The sequence below is a fragment of the Numenius arquata genome, chromosome 5, assembly GCF_964106895.1.
Source record: "Numenius arquata chromosome 5, bNumArq3.hap1.1, whole genome shotgun sequence".
NCBI lineage: Eukaryota > Metazoa > Chordata > Aves > Charadriiformes > Scolopacidae > Numenius > Numenius arquata.
Genome location: NC_133580.1, coordinates 15137554 through 15163800, shown reverse-complemented (window position 1 = coordinate 15163800; position 26247 = coordinate 15137554). Strand labels below are relative to the sequence as shown.

Genomic DNA, 26247 nt, shown 5'->3' with positions numbered 1-26247 from the left:
GCGTACGGCGAGCGGGAAGGGCCGAGCGCGGGGCGGGGCTGCGGGCGCGCGGGGCGGGCCGGGCCCGGCGGGGCAGTGTGGGGCGGCGGCGGTGGCCGAGCTTGGGGTTGCTCGAGCGGGGCCCGGTGGGTGGCCGCGCCGCGCCGCCGCGGGGGAAGGAGCGAGAGTTCCCGAGGGCGCCGGGCTCTGGTGTTCCCTCACCGACGGGGCACCCTGAGGGTAGCGGGACGGGCACCTGAGGGCTGGGCTGGAGTGAAAGTGGCTCAATAAACTGCTGCGATAGCGGGTGTGGTGTGGCGGCATCGTGAGGCACCGAGCTGGCTTCCCGTGATGTAGTCCCGCTCTACAGAGCGCCTGTGGTTGGAAAGCAGAGTCCGTGCGTGCCCCGGCAGCGCTGCCCGCAGCGGAGCGTGCCCCCGAGGGCGCCCGCCGGGGCGGCTGGAGCGGAGCCGTCGGTGCGGGGCGAGTCCTGTGGAGAACTTCTTCCCGCCGCCTGGGAGGTGTTCTCCCCCAGCACCGGCTCCAGGACACGCGATCGCTAATTCTGTTTTAGACAGGAAAGTGCTAATCCCAAATGTCGCCATTTTAAAACACGAAGCGGAGAGAAAACCCCCAAGTTAAACCGCGTTTGCTTTGACGGAGGAACCAACCGGCCAGAAGAACCTTCCGCGGGCTGTGGCCTTCGAGGCGCCGCGGGGAGAGGCCCAGGCGAGAGGCCACCCGTGAGCGGCCCCTGCCCGCCCCACGCACCCGCTCCTCTTAATTACAGGTTATTACGGAACACACACGATCACAAAATTTTAAGTGCAGATAATTCGTTTATTGAAGTCCAAATTTACAACTGAAGTTTACAACTTTTTTTTTTTTTCCCCAAAACAAAAGCTTTGTTTGACTTTAGGAAGAATAAATGTTCTTTTTAATAATGTACAGACTATATCTCTTAAATAAGTTAATATCTTTGAAAAAAGAGCAATATGTTCCTTTTTTAATGTTGCAGTGCAACTTACAACTTACACGTCTGTGCAATGTACCATGAGGTATATGCCCAGTGAGCAACACACAGTGAAGTTTTCCATTCATAAATTTTCATTGTAGACACACAAAAAGTTAACAAGATAATCTGTGATAGAAAAAACGCAGCCGGTTACAGTAATTCACACAGAACTCATCTGAAAAGAGGGAAAAAAGAAACCTAACGTTCATTGCCTATATAAACTATTGGATCATCTCTCAACATAGACAAGTATAAAATTAAAAATATTGTTGTGAAACTGAAGGAATACTGTATTATCCAGGGGTTGAAACCCAGTTTTACCTGTATTAATCTAGAGCAGTTGGTTTTCTCTCTCTGTAGCATCAATGAGCTGAGGGACCTCACTATGGTGGCGGCAGAGCATCTGCTCGTGAAAGCGCTTAAGTGAGATGCTGATTAGAGAAAAGTTGCAGAACGCTCATAAACTGTGACGCAACTCGGACCTTTTCCCCGGCATAGAGAGGTGGTTCACCATTTCCTCTCAGTTCATCTCACAGCTGATTGATTAGAAAAACAAGGCTGAAACATGGAAGATTGCTAGTATTTGAAGCCTTCGCACTTCAGACTTTTCAAGATGGCTCTAAAATACTTATTTTTATAATGACAAAAAACATATTTATTTTAGAAAGAATAATCCACAACATAACTTTGTGATAAATAACAGTTCTGCCTCTAATACATATATACATACTGCTTGTAAACAAAAAATGCCCACAGGTCATGGAGTCTCCATGATTTTTATACAAGGCGCTAAAGATTTTTTTGTTATTGAAAACAGTCCTAGTGAAAGTTTGGTTTATAACCTCCTATTGCTACAGAAACAGTAAGAATGTTCATATTTACAAAGAAACAAAGACCATGGAGACCCCATAGCATTATTTGCTAAAGATTTTGAGTTAGTGGGGTTTTCAAAACACACGTTGTCAGCATGTTCAGATTTAATTAACAGTACAGGTTGAACACCAGCAGTACGACACTCCAGTGCTTTGGTATTTCAACCCCTGAATATACAAAGACATTACTACAGCCTACTTCACAGTTTAATGCAAGTAAAGTGCAAGCCATAGTACAAGGGTGTCATACATTTTCATACATGTAAGCATTATCTAAAAAAGGCTCTCTATACAAGTTTTATTAGCTACTTTAGTAAACTAGACAGAAGTCACCTATGGCCCAGCAATTATGGTCTTACAAGGATATTTTTCTCTGTAATACAGTATGTGTCAAATGTAAAAAGTTTATTAACACTAGTGCATTTCTCTTATATCCTAACCTGTTTTCTTCTCAGATTTTTAGGCTGAAATCCTTGTTTCTCAGTAAAACAGAAGTCTTAACTGGTAACAGGGTCTTGTATTTTGGCCAGTGAACATGATTTGTTAAGACATATTTGTTTCATGGTTGCTAGTGAAAAAAATGCAATAGAGTTAGTATGTATAATGTGGCATCCATATTTAATCTGAAGCATTCGGACAGATGCATTTACAGCCAGTAAAAAGATCTGTATTGATACCCTCACCAATGCCTGGGAACGAACGATATTCTAGAGATGTGAGGACAGAAGCTAGAGGGCCTAGTTGGTCAAACAACAGTTTGTCGACGTATTTTATCATTTTTACAACATTGCATTCTTTCAAATACTGCTCATACAGTGGCATTAATGCATACAGCAAAGTCCCTAATTGTCACTTTTAACACTTGTATGTGCTTGATAAAAATAAAGGTGTATCTGTCTGGCCTGCATTAAGAATGAATATGGTTCTTTTCCTGAAAATAATACAGGCAGCATCTGTCTGAATTTTTTAAATACTTTTATTAAGAATAGGTCCCAGTAGTATATTAGCTATCTCAAAAACTGATCATAGCTTAAACAGTATTATTTGTAATCCTCCTTCTGAATGCGGAAGTCTGCTATAACCCATAAAACATAGAAACTAAGCTTTAAAAAAATGCTTCGTCTATTAGTTTTATCAAGAATAAAGAGTTGCCTCCCGACATATTACTGAATGGAACTGATCAGAAGTACATCATTATGCTTTATATGTAATGGGATTAAAGAAAATAGTTTTAAAAATGAACTAAGAAAATACAATTTACTAGTTTCTGTTTAAATAACAATGCATTTTCTATTCATCAACTGATACGGCTCAGGTTTGACTTCCAGGTGCATGCCCAGTTAACCCCCCCTGGGAGCCTCAGCCACGCCACTGAGTTCGTCTGGGGTAAGAGGAGACAGGGAGCCTGTCCCCGCAGTAGCTCACCTGAAAAAGCTTCTCTGAACCTTAGCTTTAATGAGGGAAAAAGTTCTAGAAGATAAAGGAACTTTTTATTACTCAATATAAATTAATTAGCTAATATTGCTTCCTCAGTCTTTCCTGTTACTACCCATTTTTTGTATTAGTGGTAAATAAACACAAACATAATTTGGCAACAGGGAAGTTGGTGTATTGTCTCTAGTGGGCTAAGGCATGTGGTACGTGGAAAATCTACAAACCTACACTCCAAGCAAAAAGGCATTGCTATAACCCACACCCTTCTGTCTTCCCTAGAAATGCACCATTTCCCTATGGGAAAACTAAGGAGAAATTGTACATTCTTTCTATAGTAGAGCTAGATTAGTACCTACGTCCAGAAAGAAGAAACTGGTGGTGGGAAGGGCTGTAGTATAGAGTTGAGTACACGTGCAAGAAGTATGACAAAATTCTTGTGAAATGACTTTCAAATGCCAGCTGATGCTTGTGAAAGCATGCAGTCTTTGTATTGCTTAATTTAACCATTAGGTTTTGCTTGCTCTAAGGCACAAGCAACGCTAGACAAATCTTTCAGACTTTTCTCCCAGTTAATCCTAACACCATTACAGGCGATTTCTTTAGTGTATCTCAGTTCACCTTATGAATCTCTTGGATAATTTTTTATCTTGACTATTTCAGTGCGAATCATATTTGATGAGAACTGCTCTCCAAGAGCAGAATAGACATGTGTGACACTCAAAATTCCAGAAAAGGTGAACTCATGACACAGAAAGACTTTAAAGATAAGCTGAGCGAAAGCATGATCTCCCAACTTTTCATCTCATCTACTCATATTTCAGAAATACATTTTTTAACCTTGAGAAATGAAAATTGAGATTGTCTATTTTCCTTACTAATTGTGTTATTTTTGAGAAACACACCTTCCTAATGATTGTAATTTTCAGCTGTACCTATAAGTAGCATTTGAGAAGAGAAATAGCTTATTTCGTTGTTTTCTAGGGACTTCACTGAATATACTCAGTGGACAATCGTCATTTCTGTCCTGAGTTACAATACAATGACATTTGAAATCCTTTTTGAAAGGTATTTTAAAATCGAATAGATCTTTTATTATGAAAGCACAAACCATCTTTTGGGTTTGAAACAAAAGGCGTGTTTAAATTTCTTTATGAATATAGAAAGTTCAATCCATTTAACTAATTCTGTGACCATCTGTTTGCACATACAGTATGAACTAGCTTCTAAATGGCTTCTGCAATTTACCCTGTTGCTTGCTTCACTGGATAATATTTCTCCCACATTATATGAAGGGTAGTATTAAAAAATAGTGAAATATAGAGCTTTTACAGATCTGATATGAAAAAAAGCTAGGCAAGTTCTCTCTATTAATGCTTCTGCTATTCAGTTGTCCAGTAACTACAAAGTTCACATAGTAAACACAATTCGATTTATTTCTACATTTTGCATGAATCCTGCAACTCCAATATTGGTGAAACCTGTGGTGGCAAATTATTGTTCTCTATTGCCTCTATCTTTTTTATTACCTCAGGTGCTTAGACAGAAGGTGAAGTGCATGTTTAATATTCAAGAAAAACACATACAATGTGATCCTGGTCCTCTGAAGTCATTGGCGTTTTGCTATTTACTGCAATGGAAATATGATTAAGCTCTGGTGAGTGCATTTAAGGAGCCATTGTCTTCAGTGATTCTTAATTACAGAGTTGATTACTTTGTTGAAGCATGCCTTCATGGTGCATATCTATCCAAATGGTGTTATGCAGTTGTTGCAATGATGCTGTGACTCAGGTGCCTGTGCGATGCAAAGAACTCAAACCAGCCGTCAGTGATACTTCTCTACTAATAACATCTTGTATAGGTATAGACTCTTATTTATTTGATCACTGCATCTTCTGTGGTTCAAAAAAATGCCAGTGCAAATGAGAGTAAAAAACAAATCTGAATTGTGTTTCTTCAGCCGCTATATTGGGTTTACATGGCAAGGTTTTGGTAGCAGGGGGCCTGCAGGGGTGGCCTCTCTGGGAAAAGACATGGGGCTGCTCCCATGTTGGGCATGGTCAGTTCCAGCTGGCTCCAAAACAGATCTGCTGCTGGCCAAAGCTGAGACCATGAGGGAGGCTGGCGGTGCCTCTGTGATCACTTATTTAAGAAAGGGTAAAAAAACTGCAGAGCAGCTGTGAGAGAGAGGAGTGAGAAAAATGTGAGAGAAACAACTACGTAGACATTGATGTCAGTAAAGAAGAAAGGGGAGGAGGTGCTCCAGGCACCAGAGCAGAGATTCCCCTGCAGCCAGTGGAGAAGACCACGGTGAAGCAGGTTGTCCTCCTGCAGCCCATGGAGGACCATACCTGAGCAGATAACCATGCTGCAGCCCAAGGAGGAGCCCACACCTCAGCAGGTGGTGATTCCTGAAGGAAACTGCAGCACATGAGCAGCCCACACAGAAGCAGGCTCCTGGCAGAACCTGCAGCCTGTGGAGAGGAGCCCATGCAGGAGAAGGTTTTCTAGCAGAAACTAGAAACACGGGGTCCTTACCCCATAGGAAAGGACCCACACTGCAGCAGGGGAACAATGTAAAGAAGGAGCAGCAGAGAAAAGCGTTAGGATCTGACTGCAACCCCACTCCCCATCTCCCTGCACCACTGAGTGGGGAAGGAGGTAGAAAAGCTGGGAACAAAGGAATGAAATTGAGCCTGGGAAGAAGGGAGGAGGTGGGGAAAGGGCGTTTTTAGTTTTGTCTTTGTTTCTCACTATGCAACTATATTTTTAATTGGCAATTAATTAGATTAATTTTCCCCAAGTCAAGTCTGTCTTGCCCATGATGGTCATCGGTAGGCGATCTCCCTGTCTTTATCTCAACCCACGAGATTTTCCACTATATTTCCTCCCCTGTCCTGTTGAGGAGGGGGAGTGAGCGCATCTTGGTGGGCATCTGGCAGCCAGTCAAGGCCGACCCACCACAGCTGCTTTGTGGAGACTGAGCTAAACAAACAGCATACCTTCACCCAGTTCTGGCTTTGTGAATCATTAAATCTCTCTCTGATATTAGGACCTCATTGAGATAACATTTTTTCCTATGTTACATTGAACTGTATGAATTTTACAGTTCTTGATGTATGAGAGATGGCTAGGTCTATCTTGTGAAAAAATTATCAGTGAATATCTGTGTTTAAGTGAAATGACATCAACTGTATTCACATTCCCTTTGTTCTGCTTTCTAGAAATATTCTAGCAAGCATAGTCAAAGAAAATTGTGAATGGGTGTTTGAAATTTATATTCGCTACCATTCAATCTTTTTTTTTTTTTCTTTCCAAGAATACAAGTATTTTCTCCAAAATCTGATTCTTAGAAATCATTCTCATCCAGGCAAGGAAGTGAAATACACTATGTGACTTGTGTGTCTTCCCAAACCAATCAGTACAGATTGGTTTTCAAATGATGTATTGAATAACTTCACCCACTTGCTAATGTACTACTAACAGTTAAAAATTATTGCCAGACATTATATAATTTTGAATAATTTACTCAGCTCTAGATGTCACTCTATTACAGAATTTAATTGATTAGTTCAGGATTTTTTCAACTTAATTCTCATCCTTGAAGTATCAGAGCTTTTTTTAATTTTGTGACTCACAGTCATGTGTCACTTAAATTCACAGTGAAGAAAATATGAAAACCTGCAGTATGTACCATATTCAGCGCAGATGTTTTTCTTACACCATGAAATACTTCAAATTATATTAAAATCAGTTTAAGTTGCAGCATTAGTGAACAACCAACATTGTTCTACTCATATCTTAACCTCTGTGCCATACCTGCTTGCTTATGTTCATTCACTTTAAAGGCAGGCACAGTATGTTACAAACACAGTATCTAAATGGCATGTACAGTATGCCCATAGGGCCAGATTGGGATCTATTTGCTAGATGTACAGTGTACATTTTAAGGCACACTATAGGGATTGAGTTTACATTTTGATAACTGTCCTTTTATTTGCAAAGATGGTCACTACCTGGAAATGTTGCAAAAATAAATGTTCATCTCTAAGAGTGGCCAATGTATTTATGTTTTAATTTTATTTTTCTCAAGAAAAATGTGAACTTTAGGGCATTTTAAAAGTAAATGTCAACTACTGTGTTACATTTTATATACATAGATATGTCTTTATAAATATCTAAATATATAAAATGATTGTAGGAGCTCATACTATAAGCTTAGTTTTAGTACAGTACTTTAAATATACTGGTATTTATTTTCAGTTACACTTCTGCACGTCTTCTTTCTAATGCAGAGCTTGATACGGACATTGGTCGATAATAGCAAACAAAAAAAAAATTCATAAAGAATCTTATTGTCTTATCATGCAATGTAGTAGGCATCCTGTGGCGCTAGTCTCTTACCCAACTTATTTACAGTACTGCTGAGTACATTATCAATAAATATTACAGTGTTTGTCTTATTCGCTTTTTCATGGCACCCAGCAATTATTCAGGATATGAGTCCTGTCACACGTGAGTTTCAATGAACGAGTGTGTGTGTGTCAGCATTGGTGCTGATGTTGCAAGTTCAGAGGCTCCATTTTGAGATTTCACAGCAGCACTGTACTCACAAATGTCCAGGAAAAATTCATAGTTCTTTAGTTTCCAATCTTTAAACTTCTTTGATGTTAAGTTGGGATCATCCAGAAGGCTGTTGATAACTGTGAGGTCCCCTTCCTTCGCCTGTCAAATTCCAGAAAGACACGATACATGTCAAAGTGAAATTTATGTCACATTTTGTATTTCGCCACTACATTTCTTCTTTCATTTTAATGCAAAGTGCTAGGGAAACTACTATGGACACTTGATCTTTTACCTATATTCAGGAACTATTACAGCTTAAACTGACTTGGCACTTTCTACAACATGCCTATAAAGAATACCAAATAGTTTTTTTTTTTTCCTTAAGCTGGAACATGTTTGCTTTCAAGTATTTTTAGTTCTTTGGAACTTAATTCCAAAGCTCAAAGAAAGCCTCATGCATTGAAAACATTAATTATACTTTCGCTAGTTTATATTGCTTATACACAAAATTAACGATACAGCCTTACTTTTAAAGTGCTCTTGAGAACTCTGATGTGGTGAAGCTTTTCATTGATAACCGGATCATTACATCGCTTTACAAAAGACCTGCGGAACTCCTGCTTGGTGGAAGGACGCTGCTCTCCAAAGGCTGACAAACTAGCTTGTTCCAGAGATTTGTATAGTTCTTGCAGACCATCTGTATGTTCTCCAATCTCTTTTATATTTTCTGAAAGAAAAGATAAAGAATTCTAACAACAAATTTAACCATTCAGATGAAGTCTCTAAAATCAGGAAGAACTATTGCGAATTCATGTATAAAGGAACCCTATAACACAGTTTTCCAGTTTTTGTTTTGGTAAAACAAGAATATTTTGAGCAGTCCCAAAGCTATATTCCTAACACTACAATCAAGCATTTTAAGTGCAAGCTCCTGTGTAGTGACTGATGAATTTGCCAACACGTAACAGTTCAACCACAAAAACCTTGCTGAAAATAATGGCGGTATGTCTCTGGCTTTCAATGGCAGTAAAGAGGACCACAGCATCTCCAAAAGCTTACCTTCTGCACAGAAACTATTATGCCTTCTAATAGGAACTTTCTCTTCCAGCTTGTCATCTGTTCCTTCTATGCACTGTATGTGTGCCTTACCCCTGACATCTCGGTTTCGGGGAAGGCTTTGACTACGTTGCTTCTGTGGTCTGCTATGGGAGCTATGTCCCCTTTGACATTCCACCAAAGGGAAAGGCCCATCCTGCTCGTAATTATGACGCCTTTGTACTGGTAGCGTTGCTTGTCTTCGTTTGTCGGGTGACATTCCAGGCCGGCCACTCATGTACTCTGCATCAGGAGGAACAGTCTGCAGAAAATGGAGCCCTGAACTGGTTAATGGAGTCTCTATCAGATCCTGCCAGGAGCGTCTTTCTCGGTAGGGGGGTCTGCATCCTGAGGAGTGGGTGCTTCCTGCTACATCTTGTCGAGAGTCCTCGGCTGAAGAATGAGAATATGTTGATTCACTTGAAAAGTGTCTACCGTGTTTGGCTTCAGGGAATGGACTTGAAGAATTCACCTGAAAAGATACAAAAGTATCTGACTATAAGACAACGTTTTGAACAGACCCAAGAAAATGACTATAGCATAGAACATTATATGATGTATACTAATAAAATGGACTGATGTGTGTGTTTTGGTATGTCATAATGTGAACCTCGGTAAACAGAACATAACTAGCAGTGAGATCTTTTATGCAAGTGCTATGTTTTTACCACTCCCTATTCTTGTTTTGCACATTCTCTGCCCATGAGCAACTCCTGCTGGAAAGAACAGTATAATCCCGGTACAGGTTTCCTGAAGACCTGTCCAGTTTACACTCAGTCCAGCAGTGTGCTGTGAAGACATGAAAGTCCCCAAAAGAAACCGTAATTGGATTTCCTTTTTTTTTTTTTTTTGAGCATAAGTATCCAGCCAAATAGAAAAAAAAGACTTCAGCGTCCAGGAAGTTTTTTGAATTTTGCAGGACTGCTGAACTTCTCAAATTATTTTAATTAATTCTGCTGGGTCTGTGTATAATTTTAGTTAAAAAACAAAGAGAAAGGCAAAAAAGTGGAAAAACAGAAAGGGAGGGGCTTAACCTGTATCCCAGTTGATAAAACAGCATCACATGGGTGAAAATCAGTCTGAACTTCACCCATGTGATGCTGTTGTCTCAGTCACTCTTTCTTTGGTTCTGGCTGTGTGAGGATCGTGTCATTCACGCTGAAGAAAAATCTGAAAGAAAAATAGAGAACAGTCCTATCTGCGCTTAGAAACAGGTAATTATCACAGCCTGTCTATGATCTGTATAATAGAAATGTTCTTATTTGCTACTAGAGCTTCTTCATATACATAATTTTTTTTTCCCTCAGTTATCAAAATCTGTCTGTACACAATATATTAGAAGCTTTTTTTTCAGCTACTTAACATCTTACGACACCAACAGAAAACACTATCACTACTTTGGTATTGTATACAATGATTATTTTGTAGAAAACCCTTGCCTCTAAAGACATGTTCTTGAAGTTTGTACTAAAACACGATTACCTCATGAATGTGATCTGATCTTAACCTCTAGCATCCAGTATCCCATATCATACTTGTAAAACAGTCTCAGTTAATACAGACTGTCCCAGTCACCACATTCTTTTCATATTCTGAAGTAAAGTCAACATTTGAATATTCTGTTCTTATTAGGTGTAAGCTCCCAAATCCAAAAAAAATGTCATATTTACAGTCTGGTGACATATCTGTGTAAGGATTTACCTCTCCTTCCTTTGTAACTGCCTTGTTATCGAATCCTTCAGGCCTTAGCTCATGAGGAACAGCAGTAATTTCATTCTTACAATGAGATCCATCTTTGTTCTGCCTTTATGGTAATTAAATGTTCCAAAAGAAGGAAAATGCAAATGAAGGCACACAGATATTTATTTGTGACCTACTGTAAAATGCAATATTTATAACTCACCGAGGGTGTTCGATGATAGGTGTCACACAGTGTTGAAGAGCCTTCCTGCTTCAGGGTTAAAGAGCCGTCGATGTCATCCTGGTCACTTTCACTCCAGTAATCTGCTAACAAAACACCCTGGGTTTCACTCATGTGCTTTTCAACAAGAAACCGGGTCCCACATTTTAAAAATATCATTAGCATGCAAAGGTGAACATTTCACAGTCACCAAAGTGGCTTGGCAGTCACTAAGGAACAGACTTGTGAGAATGTCTGGGACCTAAGATACACAGATATGTGGAAGAACCTTCCAGTGTTTCGGGAGAGCATCACAGAAAGCAGGTAAGCACCTAACTCCCACTGTACATAAAAACCAGCTTCTGGTCACAGACTTTCAAAGTGCAACTTCATTCTAGATGCCGAAGTAGAGCCGAGCCTCAACACTTAATTTAGTTAGTATAATAGGTTCTACCACGGGCGATGGTGAAAAAGGCAAGGCTGGCATCGGAGCTCAGGAGATGCAGATACAGTTCTAAAGCACATTTTGACCTGTGTTTGTGACATCTTCACTTGCTCTAGGGTGACGAGCATAGCTGATGTCTCTGATCTGGGAGATCACACCTCACCCTGAACCTTGCATTCTCTTTATCACTTGTTTTAAATATTTCTTAAAATTATTACTCAGGGTTTTATTTTCTTTGGTGGTAGCACAAATAAAGTCTTAAAGAATATCGATTCTTATGAAAAATGGTATTTTTAAAAGACACGGCACATATGTTAATAAAGATGTCACTTATGACATCTACAACTTTGTTCAAATAATGAACAGATTTGTACTCCCTGCTCTCTTCTAATTATAATCTCTGAAGCATTACCTTCATCTGGATGAATATCCTTGTCATCAGGGGTGTAACCAATTGCTGCAAGACCCAAACGATTCATCCATCTAATAGAACAATAAACAATGAGGAAATGAGATACTTAAAAGGAACATCTAGTGTAAATGTGAGGGCACACACATTCTTAACATTTGGAAAAGTCAGAGATAATGCTTAGTCCAAAAACTGAACATTGTTCAGGCTGTTAAAATCCTGATTCAGAAGTGTTCTGTGGTTAACAATTTTAAGTGAGGGATGTTCCAGTTCATGTGTAATGCAGATGTGCTTCTGGACTTCTATTCACATCTGCTGGAGCACATTTTCCTAGTGGAGTATCAGACTCACTGCATTTTATTCTGCTGCCTAGAAAACTGAAGAATCGTGACATCAGTGTCATCAAGACAATGTGGAGCCTACATACTAATAGGCTAACTGTAGCAACGACTACACAACATTTTTAGAATAGTCTGTGTAGAACAAAGAACGTCGAGCTCTGTCTCCACCTGAGCAGACTCAAACCCTCTCTAAGTTGCATCTACAAACCATTTGTGTGGAACGGTTTCCAGAGACATCATGTAAAGGAGCATATTGCATTTATTCTGATTGCTACTTCTATTAATTTCAAGAACTTGCATGAATTCCAAAATACTACAAAATAAGATAGAGTTATGATAATAAATTCTATGAAAACCTGTATTAGGAAATAAGTTGCATTAAATTTGTATACTCAAAAAGCTGAAACAGACTATGACTGGTTATTTGGTAGTCTGCTACATTCATGATACTGGTGATATAAATGTTTAGGTTTCTTGAGCTGCAATATAAACATTATTTTCCTTTTTTTTTTTTTAAATACAGAATCTTAGGTTTCTAAAATAAGACTTGGTAAATTTAAAGTACTTCAATATTTGCATTTCACATTGGATGTTCTGGTTTCTTTTTTGCCCCCAAATTAATTAATTTGATCAAAAATAAGATTTGTTTCATTAGGAAAATATTATAGTTTATTTTGGGGAAAATACCTTTAGAGTTTTCTTTATATAAGATCACTGAATGTTTGTGCAATATATAATTGCAAGACAGGAAGAAAGGAAATTAACACATAGAGAGGAAAGTCACTTCTTAATCTTCAGCACATGGAAAACCAAGAATCAGCTTATTACAATCAACAAGGAAATATAACCGAAGAAAAAAGCCCTATGAATAGACATCTGTAATAATTGGGATCCATTCTTAAGTATTCCCTTACTCAGTGACTTAATTATTTACTATGTCATTAATTTCCTTGTATACTGCACTTAAGCGTTTTCTAGAAGCAGCTCTTTTTTCTTTTTCAACGTGGCAACAACATTTGTTAATAATTATGTTCTTGGTCGATGAATTGTATAATGACAAAAACATCTTTCAAAGACCTCAAGAAAGATACTAGTAAACAATACATACTATATCATAAGGACAAGTTTTTTGCAGATTAGAACATGTTAACTACTCAGTGTAATTCTTTCTCGCGTGTACTAGAACAGGGAAAAAAGCTTCTAAGGGCACACGTGAATGTGTTATTGGTCTTCCACAGTAGGTGGAAGACAGTATACACAGCAAGGAGGCAGAAAATGAAGGAAGAGTGAACTCTCTGCTAAAAATAGCACAGAGTTCAGCACATATTGATCTCCTGCTCCAAGCAACACTCCGCAGTTGCTCAGAGCAATGATCTTAATCTGTAATATTGGATATAACACTGACTCATTGCACGCCCTTCAGCAAATCGTTCTACATATGTTATGACTTTCCTAAGTATCCAAAGGGGACAACACCATTTACTACTTACTCGGAATTGTTACTGGGTTAATTTACTTGCAAAACTATGAAAATATAAAGAATTGCACAAGAATATTGCTTTGCCTTTCAGTATGAAAACAGAAACGAGCAAATTGGAAACAAAAATGGAAATGATGGTTAGTTTTCACAAGTATCAACTGCAGGGTTAGGACTGCTTACAGAGACACTGTTTGTGTCAGCATGTCAGTAACTCATCTTTACCACGAAGGAAGCAAATTTCAAATGGATTAACAGGACTACAGAGAAGCTCTTTCACAGTGCTCACCAGCATAATTTCATTCAACAAACAGCATGCTGATCACTTGACATTTGCTTCTCTTGAAAGGCATATTCTTTATTGCAGTGCTTGAAGTGACATCATACCCTCTCTCGTTATTAAGCATTTGCATTCACTATTTTTTCAACAGTTGTTCCTGAATTCCTAAACTCATTTGCACTGGAGCAAAGCAGTTTTAGTCATACTTCACCATATGCCTTTGGCAATTAAGCAGAATGCCTCAGTGACATCAACTAAGGTTCTGCTTAACCACCAGCGATAAATCAGGACTCGTTACCATTTTCAAAATTAAAACAAACTCCACTGTATTCATGGTCAGTGCATGGAATTTTTTATTGTCTTAAATTTCTTGCCAGTTATCTTGTTGCTCATTTTTAATTTGAGGGTTTTCAAATCTTGGAAGCTTATGTAGGTAACAGTCAAAGCATTAATATTAACCTTCAAGTTATTCTTAGAATACACAGAGTATCGGCTTTACTCATATGGCCTCAATGTCCAAATCTGGAATTAGCAGAAGGTAATCTTCCTTTTCTAAGACTGCTCAGACTTTCCTCTTCCAAAGGGCAAGAAGACCTCAGCTATAGTTACAAATACTTTCTTACCTCATTTGCCACAATTTAGAGTTAGCTCTTTGTCAAGACAACAAAAGGGTTATCTGATGACATTCAGTGGCTTATAATGGTAAAATCTCTTCTGATAAAAGCAAAAAAAGTCTCAATTTTAGGTTTTGTGGTTTTAAAAAAGGCACGAGTGAATGTTTTTGAGGTTAATCAGGAGTTACAGCAGTGCTGAGATTACAGATCCTTTTCTTAGAGTTAACAATTTTTTTTCCAAGGAAATGCAAACTCAGTTCAAAAGGAACACTGTGTAAACTTGATGAATTTACTTGATGAGCAAACCACTTTCATTTTTAAGAAAACAGGCAGTCAAGGTTATAAAAAGTTCTCTTTGGAAAGCTTGGAAACTCAGCCATTTGGTTCTGAACTCTGCACTGAATGCCTTGTAGGCAAATGTCAGGTTTCAGGAAGGCAATGGGAGTGTCAGAACTGGGCACTTTAAGGGACAGTTGACTACATGTTTAATTGACAGACGTGCAATGCAAGACTATATGCTACACCTGACAAGCAGCTAAAGTGAAAAAAAAACCAGGAGATCGTTTGTCTAATTTGGTTTATATAGCTGTACGTCCAATAGCTCTTTCAATTTCATGTGATCACAAAAAGACGCGAGATATTCTGGCAGGTACACGTACAGCAATCCTACATGTACACCTCTATATATCTTGGCCCCCAAGGCAGAAAGTTGGACTCCTCTTCCTCCAAAAAACCCTACCTTCTTTCTTTAATAATTTTAACAAGTCGTTTCTTTTGATAATTAAACAACTTGAACGGCATGTCTCACTAAGCTTGAGTCTAGGCCACTCGACAAACCACAGGGCTTGCATTCTTGATAGAGATTAGTTGTGATGACACGGAGCCATACTAAATATCACAAGGATACTTTGCTACAACATTTTACCTTCAATATTGTACAAGATCTCCTTGAGATATTATATCTCTTTTACTGAGGTACATTGTTACAACTTATAAGAGACCAAGAAGTGTATAACTATTTTTTATTGCTTGTACGTTAGTGAACCAAATGCAGGGAAAGGTAAGCGTCAAGTCACCTAAATACACGAGTAAGTTTTGTGCTTTGCCTCAATGGTTTAAATTCTAAATAAATCAGACTTGGCTTTAATTAATTCTGTTGATTACAAACAGGCACCGTTGTCATTGCTTTGGGATAAAATAGAGCTGCATGGCAGGAAGTTAAGTTAAATTTACTGAGATAATTCTGGTTAGTACCAGGGGATTACAGCCCAGGGCCTCTCCTGAGAGTCTGATTCTGCCCCCAGGCCTGGAAAGTGATGATTACAAAGGCACTGAGGGCAGTGATGAACTAAGTAGCTGTGACAATAATCAAAACTTGATAGTGAAGAGTGAGTCATGCTTGAAATACCCCGAATTGTCAGGAGTCGGGAGCACATTTTCTTAGTGATCATTTAATGAAAAGACTGGAAAATGTTAAAGGGGACCAAACAGCCAGGGAAACAATTTCATACAGCTTCACTGCAGTAACACGCTGTATTAAAAACAAGAATATGCCATCACCCATTGTACAAATGCAGTCAGTTTCTGTTTATTGACCGTTATAATTTCCTCCTGCCGAGCAGGGTGATGAGCCAGCCCAAGGTCAGTCTGAGGTTCTGGGATTGAGGCAACAGTGGTTTTCACAGTGGCATCAGACTTTACCCACTTGGCTATTCCTTTCTACAGCCCAGAGTAAAATAGCACAGGTAACAAACCCAAAACCACTTGGGCAATCTCAGTTATAACAAATTGGAAATTACTATTATGTTTAGTGTAGGAGAATAAAAAACCAAGGCAAGAAGGTAACCATTTTTTTTTTTAAATGGATGCAAGGCTGTTATTTTTAGGGTTATAGTTAAAACTGTACCATAAATCCATTGAGAACAGGTCAGGAAGTAGGGAGTTTCTGTGGTTCAAATGAATTTTATATGCTAATATCCTTAACACTGGATACACTTTTTGCATAGACAAGACAGCTGCTATATAGAAGAAACTATTTAATTCAGGTGAAAAAGTAAATAACGGATATATCCTAAAAAGAAATAAATTCAAGAAAGTGTCTATCCACTTTCACTATTTCTTTCTGTTAAATGTTCCCTTAAAAATGAAACCAATGAAATACTGAGGCATTAAAAGATAGAATGAATAAACAGTTACGTATTTCCTGTCTTTCTTGCATCTTTTAATTGATTAATAGTTGCACTTGTATGTCACCTGAGGTTTGGATTCTAAGTGTTTCTGAGCAAGAATATATCTTTCTTCACTTTTGAGATTGCACCTACATTTGAGATTAATTGTTTAAAAGGAAAAACCAGAATGGAAGTGGAAGTTAAATTTGACTTTTAATCAAGTTATCTTTAAGTCGATTAAAATACAGCTTCCCTTGAACCCTTTATTTCATACAAAGAATTTATTCAGGGCAATTTATATTTACTTCCTGATTCAAAACTTTGTATTATATCAGTGTGATAACTGGATTCCAGAGTTCACCACAAAATTCTTTGCAATACAAAATTATATTTTTAAATTTATTCTGTACTTCCTATGTTGGCTTCTTACTTACTGGACACCTAAAAAAATCAGTATGTTTCCCGTTTTCATTCCTACAGTAAATTATTTTCACTATTTTCTAAGATTATACAGGTAATATATTAATTTAACAGAATAAAGGTTCCTGTAATAGGTATGGCTAAAAAGATACATTTATTTTTCTCCACACAGAAGAAGCCCAAAAATGTAACTGATGTCTCACAGTGAAATATAATGCTGAGCAGAGACTTCTCAATGAGCTCATCTCTCCAAATATATCAGCTCTCAGCAGCCTGTATTTCTACTATTTTATTTGTCACAGTTGCTGGAATTTGTTAAGTAAAATCGTTCATGGGATAAACTGTAAGTACGCTCTGATTTGATAATTTGACATGACTCTGTTGATCTTGTTTCATGCATTGTCTTCTTAGATTTGTCAGGCTGGAAAAATATGAAAAAAGCCCCAGACAGCATAAGAGTTGACAAGTGAACCATAGCAATTTATGTCCTCTTTGCATGTGCATCTACTTCATGCACTTAATGGGAATTTTTTTTAACTTCTTTTTTTTTTTTTTTTTTTTTAAGTTCACCCTGTCAACCAAATGCACCACTTTGTAGTCACAAGTCTGGTTTGGTGTTTTAGGGTTGGTTTTTTTTCCCAGCGGATGATAGACAAAAAACGTCACTACTTCTGTAGCAAATAAATTATCCTTCTGGTAACAAATGAAATAGCATCTCACTGTATAAATATAGTTGTGTATCCCAGAGATTATGCACACAATAACTTTATAAGAGACTATAATTTCAAATAAAACCAATAATAAGCCCTAAGAAAATCTACTAAAACAGTCAAAAACCTCACCCAACTGGAACTTCTCATGCCAATTTTCAAAGCCATTTACAAACAAGCTTGTGGCAGCACTAACATCACTTCGGCAAATCAAGAAGTCAGCCATTGTTACGCCAAGCTTGGAGTTTCAAGCTGATACTTAAAGGAATCTATTAAGATGACAGTAAGATATTTTCCTCATTAGTCAAATGCAGCTACCGGACTTCTCCCCACTGTAAAACCTTGTCCTATTGGATTTACCGTATTACTCTGGATAATTCACCAAACTTTCTGGGCATCCACTCACAGGCAAGCACTAGCTACTGCATTCACCTACTGTTCCTATACTGACTGACATTATCTGTGGCTTCAGCACCTGCAACCACGTTGTATTCTCCCGCCTTTCTACCATTCGTACTGGTAAGGGATAAAAGGCTGTAAAAGTGAATCCAAGCCAGGATTTCTTAACATTTAATGCATGCTGTAATTTTACTCAGCTACTCAAGCTTTTACCCTAGCTTTCACCCAATGACTGGCCTAAAAGAAAGCTTTGGAGAACTGAAACATTCTTTATGAGCAAGAGTACTGAGTTTAGTATGGCTGAAAAAGTATGGGTGGGGTTTGGGGGGTCTCAGGATTTTTTTTTTAAGAGATGGGAAGATTTATCATAAAATTATATAATTCTACTTCCAAATACTCTTAAAGAAATCAGATCAAATAGGCCAAACAATACCATTAAATGCCCAACTTATTTAAATAATTATGTAAAAACTTCACATTTTGCAGTGTTAACTTAGTGCCTTCGGTATAACACCACAATATGTGACTGTAATGCATGCGCATTCATCACTAAGAGGTACAGTACTGTAATCACAAAATCTCCTATATTAAATGCAGTTGAACTGTTCAGCTCCCAGAAGAACTATAACAATTCACAACGGTATTATTTACAGCAGAATTTGATTAAGTTAATTTTGTAATTTAAACTAGTACAGAAAGCCGATGCAAATCCTAACTTCTGTGCGTTAGGGATAAATTCACACCTGAATGCTAATTTGGACTGCATACTGGATAATTGCAATTGTGTGCTGTAAACTCCTTTGAACTCCTATAGTGTAATGGTATAAGCCAGTGGTTCTCAAACGTATTAAGGGGGAAATGGTAGTTCACAAGTTTATGGCAAATAGTCCATTAACTGCAGAAAGGAGGAGTTCGGTGGCTAGCCAAAAAAAGGACATTTTGAAGACTTACAGCTCTGTACTAGAAATTCCTGGTGTAGTATTTTGCCCACATGGAGCACCGTAGCGCTACTATTGCGCTGTTCATTCCCATATACATCATGGTTTCATCCAGTCTCTGGGGCCTGCAGCTAATTCGGATCAGAAAATTGTTTTACTTGTGCTGCAACTTAGGAGCTTTTACGTGAGAACAATAAATTAGAGGACTGAAATGGCCTCAGGCATAGACTATTTTTCCTGGATTTGAAACAAGTGTATAGGAACATAAAGGAAGAAGGGGAAAACCTGCTGTTTATTTACTTACAACACCATTGGGAAGCTCCATTTCAGGGATTTCAATTTGAAAAGTACCTTTCATATTCTGCGGAATTCTCTCTTTGCTTTTTGGCTGGTAAGGGACTGGGAAGTAAGAGCTCTTTAATAACTTACTTGGCTCTATTTCTTAAAGAACTATTAAATTAGTACAGACAGATCTGATGTGATTACTCTCCTGCTCGTTTCTTCAGGAACTCTTGTTTAAGAGGGGCAATGTCTAATATGGGCATATGTCTGAAATTTTTAGCTGTCAAGATCTTTTCCCAGGTGTTAGCTTATTTGTAAGATAAGTTTGAAAGAAAATAAAAACTGTAAAAGATGCATTAATACTGGCCTACCATCTGAGTTGGCCAAGATCAGTAAAGGAGACTTACATGCCCCAAATTTAAGGAAGACAGCTGAATGAACTTCAGTAATAAACAGGATGGTTTAAGAAAAACCTTGAGTAACTTGCTTTGTTATATCCCATACGTAAAAATACAGAGGATATGCACCCTGAAATTTGCTTATAATCAATAGAGATTTAATTCAGAATACTTAGATTTTCAAACAGTTTCTTTTTAAGAGAAATATCATGTTAGAATCACGGAATTCTCAGAATTGGAAGGGACCTCTAGAGATCACCTAGTCCAACTCCCCTGCTGAAGCAGGATTGCCTAGAGCACATTACTCAGGACTGCATCATGGCAGGTCTTGAAAATCTCCAGAGAAGGGGACTCCACAACCTCCCTGGGCAGCCTGTTCCAGGGCTCTGTCACCCTCACTGGAAAGAAGTTTCTCCTCATATTTAAATGGAACTTCCTATGTTCCAGCTTGTGCCCGTTGCCCCTCGTCCTATCGCTGGAAACCACTGAAAAGAGTCCAGAATCTTTCAGGTCTTTACTTGGAAAACATTGGAAGTGACCCCATAAAATCAATCATCATTCAGTTTCAGTGGCTAGAAGATATTTGTTATATTTTTTGAATGAATGCAAAAAATTTATGGGAGTTATTAAAATTGCAAAGTTAACCCAGTTATTCAAATCAAATGTGATCAAATTATTCAGCCTAAAATAGGAACCTTTTTTAATTTAATATTTGGAGTCCATGAGGAGATTGTAAATGCACTGCATCGCATACTTCAATCACATGAAAGTTTTAAATAAAGTAGATATTGTAAAACAACTGAATATTAAATTCAATGCTGATTTCCTTAGGAGTATTAAGGCCATAAACAGGTTATGCATGGTATGGTAATAGATGAAGCACCTCTGGGAAATAAGGCCTTTAACAAGCTTGGAGTACCCCGTGACCGTGGCAAGCGAAAGATGAGCTCATCAATTTCATTATTAATTCATTTCTAAGAACACAACTATGCTCATGTAAGACCTGACAAAACAGCATGAGCATCAATTTTGCAAACTGCAGCCTGCACCATGCAACACAGCAGGCAAAATACAGCTACAAGAGAGTAACTCTATCCGCTACACACAAATCAATTACTACTCATTGGTAAACAATTCTTTCAACAGCAATGCAATATTAAAGGCAGGTTAAAATATTCTGGAGTGGAAAAAAATTATTAAACAGTGAATCTGAAGTAAGAAACTGTAAAAATGGCTGTTGAAACAAAAGCTGGTGGTAAATGCAGTTAAAGAAAGGGTTTATGTTCCCCACATAGTGAATAAACAAATGCTGTGTTCCTCTCCATATTTTTTTTCAGCTTTACTTTTCAGCACAGCCTTCTGTACCCTTCTGTCAGCAGAGAAAATCCAGTTAAATTTTGCGGTGGCAGCAGGAGTGTGAGGTACCATGCAGAGTATTTGCCCTATTTCCTCAGATTACATGGTTAGCAATTTGCTGGGAAGACAGAGATTTGGGAAATTAGTATTTTAAGTACATTTTTCATCTATGAATCTTGCTTACTCATTTCAAGTTTCACACAGGATATCTGGGAGAAGGTATTCCAGAAAGCACGTAAGGGCTGCAGGGGATGCCCAGGGATTTTACAGAGGTAGCACAGTAATCCATCATCCGGGCTGAGGAGCGAATTACAATTACCCTACAGGAAGAGCATTTCTGAAGGAAAAATACTGCATAAAAATACATCAAGAGGAAGTTCACCCATTGTCTTTTCTCATGGGAAGAAAACCCAAAATGTCAGGAAGAAGTCTCTTGTAAATTTCAAACTATCATAGAGTATATGAAAAAATATCCTGGCACCTTTCCAACTCTTACTCTCCATGAAGGCTGTAAACTGTCATAGAGACAGCTTCGTTGGCTCCTCAGTGTAGAAAAATCAATGAATATTGTAAGAGCAGTTTATTGAACATATGTCAAGACTTCCTGGTTTTCCTTGAGTCAAAACATTTTATAGTATAATAGAAAGATATGATCAATGATCATACCTATCTTCAACAGATCATACCTATCAAAGTACCTAAAATCAAGGCAGAAACCATTCATAGTTAAAAATAGTAGAAGATCCTCATGTCAATTTTGGATCAAACAAAGCTCAGCCATGTTACATTCCTGAACAATGAAACATTATTAACACTGGAAAAAATATTTTCCAGCGAATTTAGATGCTAAAAATGACAGCTAGCCACAGCGAGGTGCTCCTGAGAACTGAACCTCCTCATCATCATCAGTGGATGATGAACTGCCCTGAAATGTTTCAATACAGTCAGTCTTATACATCAAATACACTATTTCTTGAAGAGCCATGTAAATTACAGAATATAGATGTTCAATTTAAAAATAGTTTGTGGACGTTAGTATTCCAAAGGAAAAAGTCCATCTGTATCCTGAGGTAGTTGTGTCTTTCTAAGTCTGTGAATAGAAAGAACTAAATCTCAAAGTTTTAGCAGTCTGTGCCAGGAAAGATTTAAGACTTCAAAGTATGGTAACATTGTCCCATGTGTCCTTGCTTTTTACATCAGCTGGGAATAAACAAATCACTCAAGTAACAGAAGGAGGTAGAACATTTGACTCTGAGGATCTAAGGTACCTTTCCACCTTTATCTAACCTCTGCCTTCATCACTGAATGACAAAATAGAAGCACAGAGTAATTTAGGTTAGAAGAGATCTCAGGAGGTTGTCTGTTCCCACCCCCCACCCACAGCAGGGCCAACTTTAATGTTGGATCAGGTTGTTCAGGGCTTTGTCCAGTCAAGGATGAATGTCCTCCCAGCACATCCAAGGACATTTAAAAACACACAGCAATGCCAACAATTAAACTTTGCTAGTCTCCCTCGTGTTCCTTGTTAGGACAGTGATGCAATGAATAAAATTAATTATTACTGGGGTTTTTTGTTGTTGTTGGGGGTTGCGTTCTTTAGGGGTTTTTTGGTTTTGGTTTGGTTTGGGTTGGGTTTGAGCTTTTTTAAAATTCTGGCATGAAAAATAAATGCATCTCATTAGTTCAATCCCATTCCTGTTAAAAAAAAAATCACTTCAAATTGCTTTTGTCTGGCTTCAGGTCATGTGACGTTATTGTGGATTATCAGCAGAGCTACCTTAAAACTATCTTACCCCATTGTGTGGGTATATTCCTCAGTGTGAGCTTTGGTACATATGCATTTGTCATGGTTTCAGCTGGGACAGAGTTGACTTTCTTACTAGCAGTTAGTGCTATGTTTTGGATTTGGGATAAAAATAGTGTTGGGAAAACAACGATTTTTTCAGTTGTTGCTGAGCAGTCAAGGCCTTTTCTGCTCTCACACTGCCTCACCAGCGAGTAGGCTGGGGGTGCACAAAAAGCTGGGAGGGGACACTGCCAGGACAGCTGACCCCAACTGTCCAAAGGGCTATTCCATGCCATGGGACATCATGCTCAGCAATAAAGCTGGGGGAAGAAGAAGGAAGGGGGAGACATTCAGAGTGATGGTGTTCGTCTTCTCAAGTCACTGTTACGTGTGATGGAGCCCTGCTTTCCTGGGGATGGCTGAACATGGCAAGTAATGAATTAATTCCTTGTTTTGCTTTGCTTGCATGTGCGGCTTTTGCTTTACTTATTAAACTGCCTTTATCCCAACCCACAAGTTCTTTCTCACTTTTACTCTTCTGATTCTCTCCCCCATCCCAGCTGGGAGGAGCGAGGGAGCGGTTGCATGGTCCTAGTTGCTGGCTGGGGTTAAACCACGACAGCACTGCTTATATATACAAGAAACTTTTATTCCACATTAATCTTCCCAGCCTTGACTAACAGAAGTTTAAGGTGTGATAAACCATTAAAACCCAAACATACTAATGAGTGTAGATGAGACCAACATGACTAACTTTCAACCTTTGCAGAATTGTGCCAGGTGAGAAAATTTCAGCAAACATAAAATGAGCCACACAATGTAATGCTGTACATACTAAAATCAAGGGGGGACTAAGTGGACTGTACTGAGAACACTATTAATCAGCATTCCATCATGCTCCAAGAGTGCATTTCTATGTGACATGAAATATTATTCTCAATTATTGGAGTACCATGATAAAGAATACAGAACTTACCTATTCATTTCTTCAAGGCAGTCTGTTGCAAAGTAGAAACTTTTTATTTTGGGGTGGCATGCTTTGAAGGCACTACAAAAATAAGCACAAAGAATTAAAAAATGCATTTTCCTTCAAACAGTTTGTCTACAAATACACAAAAATGACCTGCTCTACAATTCTTCAGTATGTTACAGGTTTCATAGGCATTTTGTATCTTCAGCCTGAATCTCTTGCTGGGTAAACTTACAGATGGATTCCTACTGACCTGAATGCATCTACATTTGCAAGCCTAACTGGCACTTTGCAAATTTTCAAAAGCCCCTGAATGACTTAGAAATGCAAATCCTTTCAATAACCAGTGATGTTATACATCTAAAAACTTCTTGGGTGAATTTGAAATTCTCTAAAGGAGTAAGAGTTTGATCCCCCACCTCTTCTCACATATTTAGATGACTGTGGTTTGTGTCCTACTCAAAGAAATATAGAGGGCTGCCAACTTATAACTGTTTCATATCTTTACTGTAACTTTGGTTCTGAAAATATACATGAATTTATCCAAATTTTATTTGATGTTAATAAATGAGGAAGAGAAGAAATATAAAGATGAATAACCAGTATTTGCATTCAACTGGAGATGACATTTAAAATACAGCACTCAAATTCTCTTTACTTCTTCACTTATTCATAAGACTCTAAGATCTCCAGCATAAACTTAAATAAAGGAATGTTTCCTAAATTTGCTACAATATATTTTTAATCTGTAATTATAATCTTCATTCAATTTGAGTTTCACAAAAGCAATATAGAAAGTTCTAGGGCATATAAGTGGCAGTTTTTCTTTGTTTGGAAGTAGGCAATAATAAAGCTGTTCCTTGGGTAGTCTTAACTCTTTAAATAGTCACTTCTAATTCCAGCAATTGCTTTGTCAAGTTACTCTAAAGCCAACCATATCCCAAGTATTTCATCTTAATCTACTAATCTTTGCTGTATCTTTCCTGCAATCAACACAAGTCATTAACAGTTAATGCTTCTTCATCTTCCACTTGGCAAATAACAGTTGCCAATATTTAAATTTAAACCTTATGTTGTTACATTACAATTTGTGGTCAATTCTATGTATCTAGGTATTTTTTTAATTGCAGCTTGTTCTCACAGATAGCTTTTGATTGAAGAAGTCCTAGTTGTTTGGGGTGGGGTTCCCCCCGCCTTGGTTATTTTAAATGTATGCAAAGTTTATTTATAGAATTAAGTTCTTTGAAAAATCCAAATTAAATTAGAAATCACTGGAATAGTTCCAAAAGCATATCACAACAGGTTTAACTTGATTTAAGAAGTCTTTACTGGTTCACTTTTGTAACTAGTACAGTATGAGTAGTATAGTGTACTACATTCTTGGCTATGCTGACCTGAGGTACTGAATAGTAGGATGACAAAAGGTAGCTGTAAGACTGACATTGTTCCGTGCGTTGCTAATATTCCTTCCTCTTCCTCAAATGTCAATTCCTTCCCCAGCCACTTGGCCAGTGTCATTCCATTTTATATTACTGATTTCATGGGAGAAGGCCTGGTTCTCACTTTAGGCTGGCTACAGACAGACTTCATTACTTACACTGTGGTCTGTTCAGACTACATGCCTGAGATAATCATCAAGCTTAAAATCTTACAGCATGAGTGATTATAGTTCACACAAAAATGCTTTTTATTAATGCGTTTATATGGCATAATTCCTAAGATCTCCCTCAGTTGAGCAGTTATTTGAAAACTGTTAAGAACAATAATCATATTTCTTACAAAATTTTTATGTCAATATAAGTAAAACCAGTATTGCTATCAAGGAAACCACAAACTCAAAGCATTAAAGATTATTATTTTGATTAGTTCACAAATGTTAAAAAACCCAACATTATCATTCATAACATTTACATTAAAATACTGACATTTATATGGTAATTACCAGATGTAAGAATTAGATTAGGAATCATTACACATGGCATTATGAAAAACCTGTGATGCAACCTTTCTACTATTAATAGCTTAAATGCAAATGAGTGTTTTATTAATTACTACGATTTATGGCAGTTTCCAGAGACAAAAATAAAAGCTGAAGAAGCTTCACTTGGGCACACTGATTTTCTTATATATATTACTAATACAAATTCGTACACAGTAAGAGGCTTCCCTAACAAAAGTTTTACAGAGGAAGGAGGTAACAGCAGAGTCGTATTTGTGTGCAGTTTCCTTTTTCATGAGGTTTGCCTCATGAAACCTAAAGGTAGGTTTGCCTTTGCACAGAGGGTCATAAACCACCTTAATTCCATAAAAGAAGACTTGAGAGGTATTTAATTATTCTTTTAGCCTCTGGACATTGATAATTTCAACTGCAGATCCTCATCTCCCTCGCTACTTGT

The 26247-nt window shown here is 38.0% G+C and overlaps 1 protein-coding gene across 1 annotated transcript in view; it reads right to left on the bottom strand.

Moving 5' to 3' along the window:
- Window positions 1–7806: 7806 nt before the first annotated feature.
- Window positions 7807–26247, bottom strand: part of LOC141464290 (connector enhancer of kinase suppressor of ras 2-like) — a 213283-nt gene continuing 194842 nt past the window's right edge. Inside the window, exons 20-25 of the mRNA XM_074147092.1 lie at window positions 23858–23929; window positions 11716–11786; window positions 10862–10965; window positions 8923–9430; window positions 8391–8590; window positions 7807–8022 (exon numbers count right to left, since the gene is read on the bottom strand). Coding sequence (XP_074003193.1) covers window positions 7807–8022; window positions 8391–8590; window positions 8923–9430; window positions 10862–10965; window positions 11716–11786; window positions 23858–23929 — 1171 coding nt within the window. The remainder of the gene's footprint in view (window positions 8023–8390; window positions 8591–8922; window positions 9431–10861; window positions 10966–11715; window positions 11787–23857; window positions 23930–26247) is intronic.